Source organism: Siphateles boraxobius, unplaced genomic scaffold, assembly GCF_051911475.1.
Source record: "Siphateles boraxobius isolate OS27281-9 unplaced genomic scaffold, OSU_SipBor_1 8, whole genome shotgun sequence".
In the NCBI taxonomy this organism is placed as follows: Eukaryota; Metazoa; Chordata; class Actinopteri; order Cypriniformes; family Leuciscidae; genus Siphateles; species Siphateles boraxobius.
The window spans coordinates 37,042,527-37,059,259 of NW_027509208.1; the positions used below are offsets into that span (position 1 = coordinate 37,042,527).

At 38.9% G+C, this 16,733-nt stretch overlaps 1 protein-coding gene across 1 annotated transcript in view; it reads right to left on the reverse strand.

The window, feature by feature from the left end:
- klhl29 (kelch like family member 29) overlaps positions 1 to 16,733 on the reverse strand; it is a 275,193-nt gene that overhangs the window by 112,834 nt on the left and 145,626 nt on the right. Inside the window, exon 4 of the mRNA XM_077219873.1 lies at positions 5,808 to 5,955. Coding sequence (XP_077075988.1) covers positions 5,808 to 5,955 — 148 coding nt within the window. The remainder of the gene's footprint in view (positions 1 to 5,807; positions 5,956 to 16,733) is intronic.

Consider the following 16,733-nt stretch of genomic DNA (forward strand, 5'->3'; position numbering starts at 1 on the left):
CCGATCAAAATTATTTGAAAATAGAGCTGACACTTTGAGGTTATGTTATAGTCCTACTTCTTTTTAAATGTTTTTATAAAATATCTGTAGTGACTGCTTGATCATGACTGATGAATCATTTTAACAATAAATTACAAAGGAATGACAAGTACCTAACACATTGAATTAAATGTGAAATTTTGGAGTAGAAAGACTGACTGTCTTTTATATTATAATTCATTATAATCTCTATCATATCTCATGCTGAAAAAAGATAGAGTAATACATCAAATATTAAAGGGATAGTCCACCAATGTTTATATGTGAATAAAATACTAAATTAAATCTGTTCATCACATAAAGCGATCGAATCGCTTCAGAAAATTTAAACTAAACCACTCCATTTACATATAGTTTTACGATCTCTTTACGAACTTTTTGAAGCGTCAAAGTGGTAGTTGCATAGCTATCACTGGAGGGACAGAAAGCTCTCAGATTTCATCAAAAAGATCTTCATTTGTGTTCCGAAGATGAACGAAAGTCTTATAGGTTAGGAACGACAAGGTGAGTAATAACTTGGTCTTAAAGGGACAGTTCTTGCAAAAATTAAAATCTTGTCTCACCCATTATTTACTCACCCTCAAGTCATTCCAAAAAAGCATGACCTTCTTGTGCAAATCAGAAGATATTTGGAAGAACAAACTGGACCCCATGAACAAAAAACAAAATATATTTTTCAAAATATCTTCTTTTGTGTTCCACCGAAGAAAGAAAGTCAAATGTGTTTGGAACGGGTGAGTAAACGATTTTTAGGTGAACTACCTCTTAAAGGGTTAGTTCACCCAAAAATGAAAATTCTGTCAGTATGTACTCACCCTCATGTTGTTCCAACCTCGTAAGACCTTCGTTCATCTTCGGAACACGAATTAAGATATTTTTGATGAAATCTGAGAGCTGAATCACTCCTCCATAGGCTTCTTGAAGGATTGAACTTGCCAGCCCCGAGAAGTTATTACAGACATCGTTAAAATAGTCCAAGTGACTACAGTGGCTCAATCTTAAGTTTATCAAACGACGAGAATACTTTTTGTGTACAAAAAAACTAAAATAACGACTTTATTTCAACTATTCATTTCCTTCTCTGTGGGCCTCGAGTCAGGTTACTAGTGTAATAGTGTAAGCTTGTGTTGCTATACGTCACACGCATCACACACATGACCAGCGTCGGCCAATAGTGAGCCTACGTGTGACGTAGCTCTACGCAATCACACTAAGTTAACTGACTAGAGGCCCAAAGAGAAGGAAATGAATAGTTGAAATAAAGTCGTTATTTTTGTTTGTTTTTGCGCACAAAAAGTATTCTCGTCGCTTGATAAACTTAAGATTGAGCCACTGTAGTCACTTGGACTATTTTAACGATTTCTTAAATAACTTTTCGAGGCCGGCAAGTTTCAATCCTTTTGAAGCCTATGGAGGAGTGATCCAGCTCTCAGATTTCATCAAAAATATCTTAATTCGTGTTCCGAAGATGAACGAAGGTCTTACGAGGTTGGAACAACATGAGGGTGAGTCAATACAGACAGAATTTTCATTTTTGGGTGAACTATCCCTTTAAGTATTTTAAGCATGAGGTCACAGGATCGAAACCATATTTCTATTGTTTACCAGACAGCTTACTCACAATGCAACATGGCAGATTTATCTCATGAATATGTGCTCTTTGTGGACCAGCGCACTTCCACCTCGGCTGCAAAAATAGCTCCTCAACAATGATGGTCCATAACACAAAATACACCAGGCGGGGAAAAGATTAAAAAACATTAATCATGACATTGGCCTTCACCGCACTATAGTCTGAAGAGACTGGAATATACTAGCGGGAATAGATTCGCTGCAGCCTGAAATGAGGTGCGTGCATAATTCAGAACAAACTAAAGGATAGCTGCGCTCAATTTCAACCACCGTGGACACGCTAACAAAAGAAAGTCCAATATTTCCTAGTCTATTAGACACAAAAGTGCTATTAACCAAAAAAGTAATTCCCAGACCATTTAAGCATTTTCTGCAGATTTGTGGACTGCAATCAAGTCTTTTGATGAAAAATCTATCATTAGATTATTAAAGAAATAAATAAATAAGAATGAAACTCAATTATGGCCCTAGTTTCGGCGCTGAAAAGCTAATGAAATTAGCAGTATGGATCCTAGTGTTGATTGCTCATATAATTACAATGTTCATGGGGATAAAATAGTTGTTTCATAAGAGTGCTTTTGTCCTCACAGAAGAGTCTAGATCTCGTTTTTTTCCCCCCAAAGTTAAATCAACCACTAATTCTTACAAGGGTCTCTTTTGATGGATTCAAATTAAAGTGCAAATCGACGTCATGCTAAAGCCAAGTCTTTGTGAAACTTTTGAGAAAAGTTTTTTTTTTCCGAAATGACTTGCTCACCGTGCAATGCTAACGGTCATGATTAATTAATGTAGAGTCGTTACGAGATTTGCTGATGCTTTTTTGGCTCTGAGCTAATGGGACGCAGATCTCGGCTCCAGATATGTCATATTACACCGAGCGCTGTCGAATGGGAAGAAGTTGAGTGACATCTCACTTTGTTTCTCGGGGAAGGTGCCGGAAGCGAGACCCTGTAGAGCTCAACACAATGCTAACACTCCCTCCCTCTGTGAGACTTCTTTCCTACTTAAACGACACAGCGGGGGGCCCTGTGGAGGCCCCTGTGGAGGCCCCGGGGGGTTTCAGAAAACACACACAACTGCCCTCCTCAACGGTGATGTCCAATTTCCCATGTATAATCACTCAGGAACGGGTAGTCAGTTCAACAGTCCGTCTTTATTAGCACCTTAATTCAGATTTGACGCGAAGAAATGTCCTCTTGAGTATTTCCCCATGTTACAGCATAAAGAATCTCACGACGCATAAGCCCATGTGAGCTCATATGAACACCTCATATCTAGGTGCACGTCCATATGGTTATTTAGTTCTGGATGCTGATTGGTCAAGAGCACATTCCAGCTGTGTTAAAGGGATAGTTCACCCAAAAATTAAAATTATATCCGTATTTACTCACCCTCATGTTGTTCCAACCCCGTAAGACCTTCGTTCATCTTCGGAACATGAATTAAGATATTTTTGATGAAATCTGAGAGCTGGATCACTCCTCGATACTAGTCCATAGGCTTCTTCAGGGATTGAAACTTGCAGGCCCCGAAAAGTTATTAAAGACATTGTTAAAATAGTCCAAGTGACTACAGTGGCTCAATCTTAAGTTTATCAAGCGACGAGAATACTTTTTGTGAGCAAAAACATACAAAAATAAGGACTTTATTTCAACTATTCATTTCCTTCTCTGTTGGCCTCTAGTCAGTTAACTTAGTGTAATAGCGTAGAGCTACGTCACACGTAGGCTCACTATTGGCCGACGCTGGTCATGTGTGTGATGTGTGTGACGTACAACAACAGAAGCTTACACTATTACACTAGTGAACTGACTCGAGGCCCACAGAGAAGGAAATGAATAGTTGAAATAAAGTCGTTATTTTTGTTTGTTTTTGCGCTCAAAAAGTATTCTCGTCGTTTGATAAACTTAAGATTGAGCCACTGTAGACACTTGGACTATTTTAACGATGTCTTTAATAACTTTTCGAGGCCGGCAAGTTCAATCCCTCAAGAAGCCTATGGACTAGTATGGAAGTGTGATCCAGCTCTCAGATTTCATCAAAAATATCTTAATTCGTGTTCCGAAGATGAACGAAGGTCTTACGGGGGTTGGAACAACATGAGGGTGAGTCAATACTGACAGAATTTAAATTTTTGGGGGAACTAACCCTTTAATATTCCATCTGAAGATACACCACTTCCACAAGCAATTAACAAAGAGAAACATGGTTGTGATGTTAATTTGTAAGTTGTTTTGGTTCATAAGTAAATGTATAAAATACACAATATAAATACAGAATATCCTATATAAAGAATCCTGATGTACATGTACAGTTTCCACAAAAAAGGCAACATAACTGTTTTTAACATTGGCAATAATTATAATAAATATAAATAATAATAATAAATAATAATATTTAGACCGTGTAACACTGAAGACATACTGTAAGTAATGGCAGCTAAAATATTAGCTGTACTGTCACAGAAATAAATTACATTTTAAAATATATTCAATATTATCAATTTATTTATTTATTTTTTGTTCAAATAAATGCAGCCTTGGTGATCAAAAATCATACTGACCATACTGGCTTTTAAACTAAATCTACACAGCCATATAAACTGTATATACACTGTATATATATATTCACACGGCTGTGTAGATTTTTTTAGATTTTTTTATTAAGCATGGAAAAGATTCAATTAAAAAATATGTTTTTTGGTTGGTTTGTTTGTTTGTTTTATCTTTGTCGTGAGATTTTGGCTATTAACCAAATTTAAAAATATACAAACAAGCAAACAAACAGTACTTTTTACACTTTAATGTATTTACTTGGCAGCAGTTTTATCCTAAATGACTTTCAAATGAGGAACACCACAACACAAATAGGGCTGAAACGATTCCTCGAGTTATTCGATTACAAAAATTCCTCGTGGCAAAAACTCTGCCTCGAAGCCTCGTTAAATTCCTATGACGCGCACTACAGTATACGCGCGGCGCAGGGATTTGATTGTTTCACACGGACCTGTTCAGGAAGAAATAGTTGGCGCGATGGCGGAGAATAAATATGTAAATAAACGGCAGAAATTGTCTAAAGTGTGGGATCATTACACACTTTATTCACTTAATACACTTAACTCGCTGAAACAAGGTAACGTAGTATAAGCCTATTGATGTTCGCTGATTTTAATCCCATACTGTATTTGTAGCGATGTCTGATGTGGTTTGACTAGATATGATTTTTAGCTTTGCCTTTGATGACATTTTTAAGTAGTAAACGTAACGATCACGTTCAATTTCAAGAGTATAGCCTAAAAAAGAACCCCTTCACACACACACACACACACACACACACACACACACACACACACACACACACACACACACACACACACACACACACACACACACACACACACACACACACACACACACACACACACACGCCAGTGGGACCAATTGCAGCAATCCATCACATATGCTTAAACTTTTATGTAGCCACACAACAATAATTTCATCATGCATTCACTGTATACACCGGGACGTGATGGAGGAACAAATATTGTATTGCAGTCTTTGCGAGACCTTGTTTGTATTTCACGTCTGCCAAATACAGACAACAACAAAAAATTAAAGTCCCCAGCCTGTTGGTTTTTAATAAAGATTCGGAGTACTCATTTTTCAGTTAAAACGCACAGAACAAAAAGTGCGTCAGCTTTTACTGCGTGTTCAACAACAAGTCACGTTACAGCTCTTCTTCAGCGTTAAACTACCAGAATACACAAATATGCTTAGAGTGGTTATATTATAACATCTTAAAGGAAAATTCACATGAGATAGCTTTATAACTTGCATACTATATAACTTATAGTATATAACTTATAACAGCTTTAACTGAAATAGACTCAAGTTTAATATAACTATTCTGTTAATAAAACACACACACAAAAAAAATCCGATTACTCGATTAATCGATCGATTAAGTGCTAGATTAATCGATTACAAAACGAATCGATAGCTGCAGCCCTAAACACAAGCAACTCATCCTAAGCAAACAGACTGTATCCTGTGTGTTGTGGTCATCTGTAGGAACAGAAGAACACAGAGGTACACACACTCATCTGTAGGAACAGAAGAACACAGAGGTACACACACCTGTGGTGTCACCGTCTCTGTGCTGCTTGGTGGGGGGCTCGTCGGTCTCCCACGGGGTGGACTGGTTGATGGGGGTCTGGCCCCATCTCACTCCAGGAGCCAACAGGAGACTCGGAGTCTGCGTCTCACCGGGAGAGAGACCTGCCGCCTGCAAAGAGAGAATACATGATGGAGATCAGACTTCATGACACAAAACAGCTTTTATCAACACAGTATAATGCTAGTAAAGCATTTATTGTTGTCTAGTGGTAATTTTCAATTGGTGCGCACAAAATGAACCGTGTGAATAAAAAAAAGATGTCTTCAGTGTGAAATCACCTTAAACAACACACCAAAACAAAGAGAAATTACTACACAAGTAAAAATAAAAAAAATAAACTTGCAGAGCCAATCACTGTAGCTTCAAACCGGGTCCATACACCCTGGATCAAGTGGGTCCCTATAAAACTCATTTTGTTTTCACAGATAAAAATTTCACTTTATGCCATTTATAGAATCTGATTACGTTCTATTCACGAAAAAAGTAATATTCTACCCTAATATAAATTTGAATAACTGTAATTAAAATATGTAAATGACAGTTGTGTGTGTTTATGTCAGGTTTCCACTGTAGCGTTTGGTTTACACGTTTCCCTCTGCGTTTTCTGCATGGCTGAAATTATGAGGCTCTAATTACACATTGTGAGGGAGTCTGGCTCTTATATATCAGTATTTCCCAAGTTCTTAGAAGTACTCATGTCAGACTAGGATTGGTAATTAATTATTTAGCACAAGAAAACTAGAAGTGTCGAGGAGACAGTTACTAAATGCCTTCATTAAAATTCCTCCATTTACAGTGTACCATAAAATGAGATTTTAACCCCCCAAAAAATTTAAAACATTAGAAAGAATAAATGGCTTTATCAAACTGTAATCCGAGGACTGTTTTTATATTTGGATCAACCTCAGGAGGTTTAATTAAATATTACAAATAATTTTATTTTACATTTCATACTATTTCACTTATAGAAATGTTTTGAGACCGTTGACAATATTCGGGTCTCAATACAGTTTAAATCCCTTATTTATCTGATTTTTTTATTGCCTAGCAATTCAGAATTATCCTTAGACAAAATATATATATATATATATATATATATATATAATGTATTTATTTATTATTAAATAAATAAAATAAAATACATAATTGAGTACACATTTATTCCAAATTAAGCTCTCACTCATAAAATTATCCAAGCATCTTCAATGCTTGGATAACAGTGTTAATACTTTATTAAACATATTATATAGAGTGAACAATGAAAAAGCATTTAAGGCAGCCAAATGTACTGAGTTCATAGAAAGTGTCAGCTAACTAAGATTGAACGATTGCTGATTACATGTATGGAGGAGTGGAAAGATGATTTTTTGCAGGTTCCCAAAAAAAAAAAAAAAAAAGCCAGTAAAATAAACAAGAAAAAAAAGAGAACAATATTTAGACCAAAGTTAAGATTAATAGCATAGGAAGTTTGGAGACTTTGCTTCACTCGCTTTTCTTTGCTCAACTTTTATTGAGTTGAGAGCCGGTGTCAAACAGGCAGGCGGAGTGACGGGGCAGAAGTGCGAGGAACGAGTGAACGAGGAGGCTTCCAGAGAGACGAGTTAACCTCACCCTGCTCCGCACCCCTGAGTTAATGGAAAAGACCTCGTCATCAACCCTCTGCTCCGGCCTGCGAGTTCTCCTCTGTTCCATTATCCTCCCTGACCTGCGTTTTACTTCATCAATTTACCCATCATGCATCTCCGTCACCTCGGCCCAAAGCCAATTTGTTGTGAGGTTACACTACACGTTGACATCATCAACAAACCAAACTTCTCATCATGACTGGTGAGTGCAGATGCGAAGGGCCGACCTCCAGATGGTAAGTGCTGAAGCTTTCTGTCCGTAAACCGAGAGAAAGTGTGCATTCGTCTTACCGTACACATACACCCAAATGGCACACTTCGCACTTTCGGTCTTGTGGACTTCCAATGGCTGCCGCGTGCGCGTGTCCGTTAAGTCCGTGAGACCGTAGGGTGTACCATCTGTCATTTTAGGTCTCGGAAGGGTGCTCGCGAGCGGGCGATTTGCACCCTCGATGCGCACTTTTGCAGTGACGCGAGCTCCCCAGCAGACTTCTTCCCGATAGTCAGAGCGGTGTCACGTCACGAAAGTGCGGACTCAGGAAGACCGCGAGTGCATAGGGTGCCATTTGGGACTGGGCCATAGTATAAGGCCGGCGACACACTGGCTGCGTGGCGTGCGCGTCTCAGTTGCGTGGCATGTCCCGGGTCATGTCCGTTTTTATTTCGGCTCCCATGTTAACAGGTTATAGCGCCGAAAACGTGTGCATGCTACATTTACATTTTACATTTATTCATTTAGCTGACGCTTTTATCCAAAGCGACTTACAATTGCTATATTTCAGAGGTCGCACGCCTCTGGAGCAACTAGGGGTTAAGTGTCTTGCTCAGGGACACATTGGTGTCTCACAGTGGATTCGAACCCGGGTCTCTCACACCAAAGGCATGTGTCTAATCCACTGCGCCATCAATGGAACCGACGCCTATTTTTCACGCGACGCGCAAGCATGTCGGAAGCGTTTCCAGACAAAATAGAATAGGAAAAGATGTTTATATGTCATTTTGACACGAATACATACTAATAAATGGCATTTTTATGTTTGAAAGTCTAGAGGTTTTGACATAAATGCAGATATAAATATAATAATAAAAAAATAATAATTATCGATTTTCAAATATTGCACCTGTCAATACAGAACAAAATATTTTGTAGACTATTTTGCGGTCTACTGCCGACGTTGTCTTTGCTGTATCAGTACAGGCTATATGTTTATATAAACACGGGGCATATGTCCGAGATAGCCCTCCCTGTACGTCACCTAGCAGTAGCAGCAGCGCCGCGTCAGACACGTTTCTGGTGTGCAAAGACAGAAAACGCCACGCAGCCGCGATGCAGCTGACACGCAACAGAAAAGCCACGCTCACATCACGCAGCCAGTGTGTCCCCGGCCTAAGTGTGGGCTGTACCAGACGCAGGGCTACCAACTCTCACATTCAGCACTTTTTGCATGCTCTCACGCCACACATCCATTTTATGACGCAAAGAAAAATCGCGAAGCAAAGTGGACACTGTATAGATCAGCGGTTCTCAAAGTGTGGGGCGCGCCCCACTGGTGGGGAATAGAGACGTGACAGGTGGGGCGCGCCGCTATTCGTTCATGGCGAGTCCGCATCGTCAACTTCATCTTTGCAGCGACACAGAAAACACCAGTTTATTAATGAACAATTAAATGTCTCCTTGCTATTTTTTACACATTCATAATCATTACTAGGCTACTTGCCGGTTCTTTGTGGCAAGTATGTGTGCGCTCGTGCGCTTGAGTGCGGCTAAATAACAATGAGCGTATCTTGTATAGCCTATTTAAATAATTAAATCAATGTAAAGGGGCGATTTGTCCACTAATGGCTTAAATGAACAACTACTAGTCGACTAGAAAAAAACTTTAGTCGGAGACAGCCTTTATTCCACATATTTTCGAACCAGCAAGCCATTCTGTGCTGAGCACGCGATCCCTAAGCGGAATGAGCGAGCGGAGGAATATTCAGTGCGTTCTCCGCTCACATGCTGTGATCGGAACAAAGGAATATTAAAATAATTAATCATTAGTTTATATCTTATACACTGCCCATCATTTTAATCCCACATCAAAGACAGTATGTTAAGTCTATTTTATTTTATTTTTTTTAACGTTTTTAAGTACAATATTATGTTAGTCCACAGCCCATGGAGTGCTAATGCTATGACGAGTGGCACTTTTATTTCTTTTCTATTTTTGAACTTGATACAAATTTTGACACAACTGCACTTTTATTTTCTCTGTTTTTGAATTTCATGCAAGTTATGACACAGCTGCACTTTTATTTTCTTTATTTTCGAACTTGCTGTTATTTGATGTAGATAGTTAGTTTGTATTTAGATACAACGTGTTACTATACTGATAGCCTACTTGTTACTTCAATAAATTGTAAAATTTTAAGGCTTGTTGCGCATTTAATTAGCATTGTGTTGGGGGCGATGGGGGTTGGTGGGGCTTGAAAATTCCCCCTTGTCCAAAGTGGGGAATGACCGAAAAAGTTTGAGAACCACTGGTATAGATAAACACAGTAAAGATAAACACCATAAACCTAAAGAAACGTAAATAACAAAAAGGGAATTAAATAATCAATAAAATATTGCGATTCATCTTGCTCTATTTGTGTAACACTAGCGCATGCTGATGACGTTTTATTCTTCTATACTAACTTGCGTCGTAGCATACGATTTATGATGATGATATTATGGTTGTGAGAGAAAATATAACAACGATTAATTATTAATTATACTAAATACAGTACATAATTACCAGTTTCCACCGCTGAAGTTAATCAAATAAAAAATAATAATTTAAATGTAATTAATTACTATATTATTTTCTTATTAAAATAATAAAATAAAATAAAAAGTCTAAGTTGTTGAGCACACGCAAAAAGGCATATAGTGCCAAAGTTAATTTCTTCTCATCCTGAAAGCGTGATATGGCAAAACTACATCCTTAACTTACAAATTTGAACCTAATTAGTGTTGTCAGCTTGTAAAGATGTAAACAATAACACAAACAAAGTCTACTTTCCTCCAAAACTCTGCAAAAAATCCCAATGGAGAGATCCAGAAAAAAAAAGAACCTATTAGATTCTCTGTCCCTCCAGACTGTTGTAGCCCACCTATCTCAACTTTGTCCTAGTTCACAAAACCTGACAAACTACAAAATAAAGGAAGATATAAAAAAGGAAAAATGGAAGATATGGAATATATAAAAGGCCTGAGACTAAACAATGCTGTTATTGTCTTGCATGTCTTTATGGGTCCGAGTCGGACTCAGGATAGATTTATGTCTTATGTTGACCAATACTTACAGTGTTTCATGATCACAACACACTGGTGGACACATATAAAGCCTAATAATTCTTTGCCGCCTCTCGCCTATTTCCCTTTTTTGCCTTTTTCATCTCCCGAGTGTTTTCTAATCCTCGTAAAAATGCATCATTTATGACGTGGTATTTTCTTCTGTAATAATCCTATGCATTTCCTACGACCAGCTGTCACGTAATGTTAAATCTTCCTCTCCGGCTCGGCTTTTTAGAAGCACGATTGTATCAAAACACAATATTGCATATCAAATTTTCCCACATGAGCAACGCATAAAATGCACTTTTCAGACTTTATACGGGCATATGCTGACATCAGTGGGGGTGGGTGATGACAGACACTGTAAAACGTGGTAGGACCTGAGCGTAGCCAGGCATTCTCTATTCTCTTCTCTGCGTTTTAATTCATCTCTGGTTATACCAGGCCCCGCGTCCCTGGCGGGCCATTATCGCTGTGTGGCAGATGGCTTCCCTGACTCAACAGAAAACAGCCTGGGATAGTGTGTGTGTGCGTGTGTGTCCTGTGCAAAACCAAGCAGCCAAAAATAAATGAATAAATAAATAAATGCACTCATGCTCTTCAGCACAAAGAAGTTGAACGTTTGTAGTCAGTGGCGGCCTGGGATTTTTCTGTTGCAAGAATCTAGTTACAGGGAAGATTGTCTTTTCTACTCCATGGGGACTGAAGGACACAGTAAGCACACAACATGCGTGTGATGCAGGACAAACAATGAGGACCAGACTCACAAAACAGTTCAATTCATGCTATATCAGTGCAAAACTCATGTTATTCATTGACAACCAATAGATAGAGGATCAGAATACCCAGATAGTAAAAATAAATACAAATTTTATATATGTATAAATAAATGTATAAATACAGACCCTAATTTAACAAATAAATAAATAAATAATTTAAATACAAAAAAAACTGATTAAAAACTCTTATAAGGGGTATCTTACAGTCAGGACATAGCAATGCTTTTTCAAAATCCCATTTGTATTTATGTTTGTCTTTATTTTATAAATCAACCAATATATTAACAGGATATTCCTTAACATTTTTAATCTATACAAATATACAATATACAATTTGTTTAAGCTATACAAAACACTCTTCGTGTGTTGTAGAAATATTACAGTAATGTTATCATTTGCAGTTGCTTTCAAATTAGGCTTTTCTCTTTTCTGTGACTCTATGATTCTAGTCTCTGCTGTTTTTATTACTGCTTAATTTAAAGAAAAACAGAAGATAAAAGAGCTTTGCTTTGTCACTATTTGTTTAAGCCAGCATAAGTATAATTTCCAAAATAAAGAAAATTAAATAAAAAAATAAAAAACAGCAACAAAACCTTATAAGAGGTACCTTACAGTCAGGACATAGCAATCTTTTTTTATCCCATTTATATTTATGTTTTTCTTTGTAAAATCAATAAAAAAATACAAATAAAAAAATAAAAAATGTGTAATGTTGAATTCATTACAGGTGAAATACATATTTAAATTGATAAATCACCAATTCATTCCTATGGGAATTTATATAAAGCTTGTCTGAGTTGGCAACAGAAACCAAGGGGGCGGAGTTTACCAAAGGGTCAATTCATTCTTAGTGAAGTGACATGCAAGCAAAGATGCTCTCAGATGAAAACAAACTCTGCACAAATCATTTCTCATCAGGCTAATGGTGTCGCATCACTCAAAGAGTTTCCTCCATTAAATGTATTCCCTGCTGCACATTATAAAGACTTCAACTTCAACTTCTACAATGTAATCTCTTAAATGTCATTTTTAATGCATGAGTAGGTAGCCCGACTGCATGGCACTTATAACGGGTCAATCACTCCTCGGCCATTTGAAAAATTTAATCACTATGATGTTCCCGTACAGGTACACAAATGAGGTACGGGGGACGTGTCTTGCTCTGGCAGGAGCCAGATTGGTCAGAAACAATTCCAAAAGGACCTTATCTGAGCGTGCCGCAGCCAAGCATGGAGCTGAAGTAAATATCACCATGGTTACCCGCTTCCCGAACGGCAGGGCTCTAAACTACCTCTCTTTATAGCAGGCTAGCATGCATTCAGTAATCCCGTACCATCCTGCAATGCCCTCGACATACGCTTAGCTCAAACACAGACACATTCACAGCAGAAAGTGACCGACATCTGCTAAACAAAACAAAAAAACGCTAGCAAAGCTAACAACAACAATGCACTGGTGTAGTTTACAACATAATTGGCTAAATTCGCCATTGCAATCGGATCATGTTTTCACGTCATGACAAAGAGCTTCTATTTGTGTTTGAAGGAATAATGACTGTGATTCAAGACCCTCTTCACAACCCCCCTGGTTTTGCACGTCCTGCAAAGCTCTCATGTTACAGCGAGGCTCTCCACGCATGCCAGCCGACATGAAGAATACGGCCGTTGAGTGTGGCGAACACAGGCTCTTTTCTCAAACAAACAGAGGGGACCGGAGGCGAGAGGGGCTGTGGAGATCCAGCGCCAATAGATCGCCTTCCAATCCACCATCCTGTCCGACGCTCCTAAGAACACCACACATCAACGGCAGACAATGGCTCTCTGTCCAGCGGGGGCATCGAGGGCTTCTTTACGACACTATTGTTCTACTGCCCCGGGTAACCTAAGGACTCTTGATCAAACGAAAGCCAAGATGAATAGCAATGCCGAGCACTTGAAGAACCAATTCAGTTTGTTTTTTTGGCTAGGAGAGCTTTAAAGGGCTGTGCACACAGTGACCTGTGGAGCATTAAACACAAACCTTAGGATTTACACTAGACAACCAAAGCCAGACATTGATCAGCAGTCACATTCACTTTGCAACCTTATTCTCACCAAGAATCGACCACTTATAGGGCCCTATCATACACCCGGCGCAATGCAGCACCAGGCGCGATGCAAGTGTGTTTTACTAGTTTCAGCCCGACGCAGTTATCATTTTCACGTCCTGCGCCACGTTGTTTAAATAGCAAATGCATTTGCGCCCATCTGTGCTAGTCTGGAAACGAGGTGTGTTCAGGCGCAATCTTGGCGCGTTACTATTTTGAGGCAACTGAAATAGACTGTGCCATTGACCAACTGAAACCTGGTCTAAAGTCAATGGCACAATATTTTTTTTGTTATTTGAAGAGCGCGTTAGTAATGTGCGCATATAGGTGGGTCCACAACGCGCCTACACTTAGTCCCATAGATGGTCTACTCGCGCTTTAACCTTGCTTGCTAAAGAAGCATTCGGCTTCATTTTCCGCTAGCAAATTCCGCCACATAAATAGCGAATCCGACATGGCGCGAGCGCAACTGGATTTTGAAGGGAATGGGAGATGAGACTCTGATTGGTTTATTGCACGTTACGCCCCAAAATAGAGAGAATAAGGACAACACTTTTAGACCATGCGCCAGGTGCGCCGACCATTTTACCCGTCGTTAAACTAGCAAAAGTGGATTCGGACACGCCCTAAGTGCATTTGCGTTGTGCGCTTTAGACCATGTGCTTAAATCGTTAAAATAGAGCCCATACAGTCAGACCTTCATAAATGCGACCAACCACAGTGCGATTTTTTCATATATAGGGCCAGATTTACTAAACAGGGCAAATCAGCGTGAGACGGCAATCCCATAACAGTGCCGACAGTATGAAATAGGCTCGCTGTTATATCATGAGCAGCTTTAATATAGAGAGAGCAGCTCTAATATAGAAAGATCAGTCACATGGCATTTTAAGGGTTCAAGCAAAGCTGGCAGCATTCAGATCATGTACTTCCTTGGGCTACCGGGTACCTGCCACCCAGATGAATGGGAATGCTCTTTCCAGGTATATTACAACTCCTTGACTAGAACAGCCTTATGCATACAGCGTGCTAATATTTCAGTAGATCTCCTCCTGTTTATTTCTCTAGTCTGTCTCTCACCTTCCTAAGACTCCTCATTCATAGCGGATCATGAAAGGAGTGATTATTCTTGGGAAACAGAGAGAGCTGGAGGGAGATGGGCGAGTGACTCAGTCGGGACCGGCAGGATAGGGCATGCAGCAGACATCTGCACCTGCTGGGTTAAACGTGCTGTTCAAGAACACGTTATCTGACTGACATGTAGGAATGCTGGAAGAATGAGGCAGAAGCCGTGGAGAGAGAGAGAGAGAGATAGAGAGAGAGAGAGAGATAGAGAGAGAGAGAGAGAATGTGTGTGTGTGTGTGTGTGTGTGTGTGCGTGTGTGTGTGTGTGTGTGTGTGTGTGTGTGTGTGTGTGTGTGTGTGCGCTTGGTATTCCCTACCCCCCACAAGCAGGGGCATAGGCAAGGGAGGCAGCGCCTCCTCGAAAAATTGGATGAGAAAAAAAAACGCATTACAAAAATAGAACAATTCAAATATTACAAATTGTGACAGTAAAAAGTATAAATCACTCGTTTTTATAAAGTAACACTGTCTAACAGCGACACCAGCAGGTAAAGTTACAGTGGGATGCCGCGTCTAAAGTGGGGGAAATTGACAATGAATTGGGGAAGTCACATGAGAGGAGGCAATGCCTCCATCAAGCTATGACTGAATCTGGTCGGTTATGGTTGGATATGATTGGTTTGTGTGATAAATCCCGCCTCTTGTTTTGGGGCCGTTCATAAATTGGTCTGAAAGAACAATGGTCTGAATGGATTATTTTTGTGAGCAATCAACTTAATGGTACATTGTTTCTTTGACAGTGTTTACAGAGCTTGATTAAATAAGTTGATTATTAAAAATAAGCTGAACATCAGCTCACAAATAAAACATATTATTTAAATTGTTACAGCAGTTAGTTATTATTTAGGAATAAATGTAAAAACGCTTAAAAACACTAACTTGATGAGATGTATACTTGATTTTAATAAAAAGAACAATAATTACATAGTATAGTTCATGAATACAAATAGAAGTGTAGGTTTATTCTTTTTTTTGATGCAATGTTTATTTAACCAGGAAAATGTGACAACATTAAGTGTAACTGGACATGAATTTACATTTGATTTACTAAAAAGTGAAAGGACTTTGTCTCCTCATTTTAGAACACCATTCCACGCCACAAGGATAATAATACCAGTAAATGTTGACCTTATGGGGAAATTTATGGTCCCCAACAGCTTATAAATCATACTAAATGAAGACTTTTGAAAATTTAAAAATACAGAAAGTTTTCTGTGATGGGAAGGTTTAGGGTCAGGGTTAGTGTAGGGGGGTCGAATATACAGTCAAACAGTATAAAAAATATTACGCCTATGGAATGTCCCTATAAAACTTGCAAACCAGCATGTGTGTATGTGTGTTGTGTGTTGTGTGTGTGTGTGTGTGTGTGTGTGTGTGTGTGTGTGTGTGTGTGTGTGTGTGTGTGTGTGTGTGTGTGTGTGTGTGTGTGTGTGTGTGTGTGTGTGTGTGTGTGTGCGGGCGTGTGTTTACCAGAGCCTAGAAGAGAGCGAGAGAGAGAGAGACGAAGAGAGAGAAAAAAAAGACTTGTGTGAATTAAAGTGTGATTTAGACAGAAAGAGGGTGCCGGGTCAGCAACAGGGCAGTAATAAAATGTTAATCACTCTCGTGCTTACAAGTATAAGGAAGTTGACATTGAGACATTAAAAAGCTGCTCTACACTCCATTAACCAGAACTGCTGCATCTGCTCCCATCAGACCCAAATATAAAAGCCTTCCTGCATATTTACAAAAAATAAATAAAATAAAAAATAAAGATTTAATTCATTTACTGTAAAAAATGAGAGTGCACAAATTTGCTACCACAATGCTTGGTTGTGTTCTGTGTGGTTACCAAGGTGTTGCTATGCGGATGCTAAGGTGTTTGATTTGCTAAATGGTTGCTAGGATGTTCTTGGTTGTTTCTGTGGAGTTGCTAAGGTGTTTGGCAGAACCTGATTCCACCAAGTGCA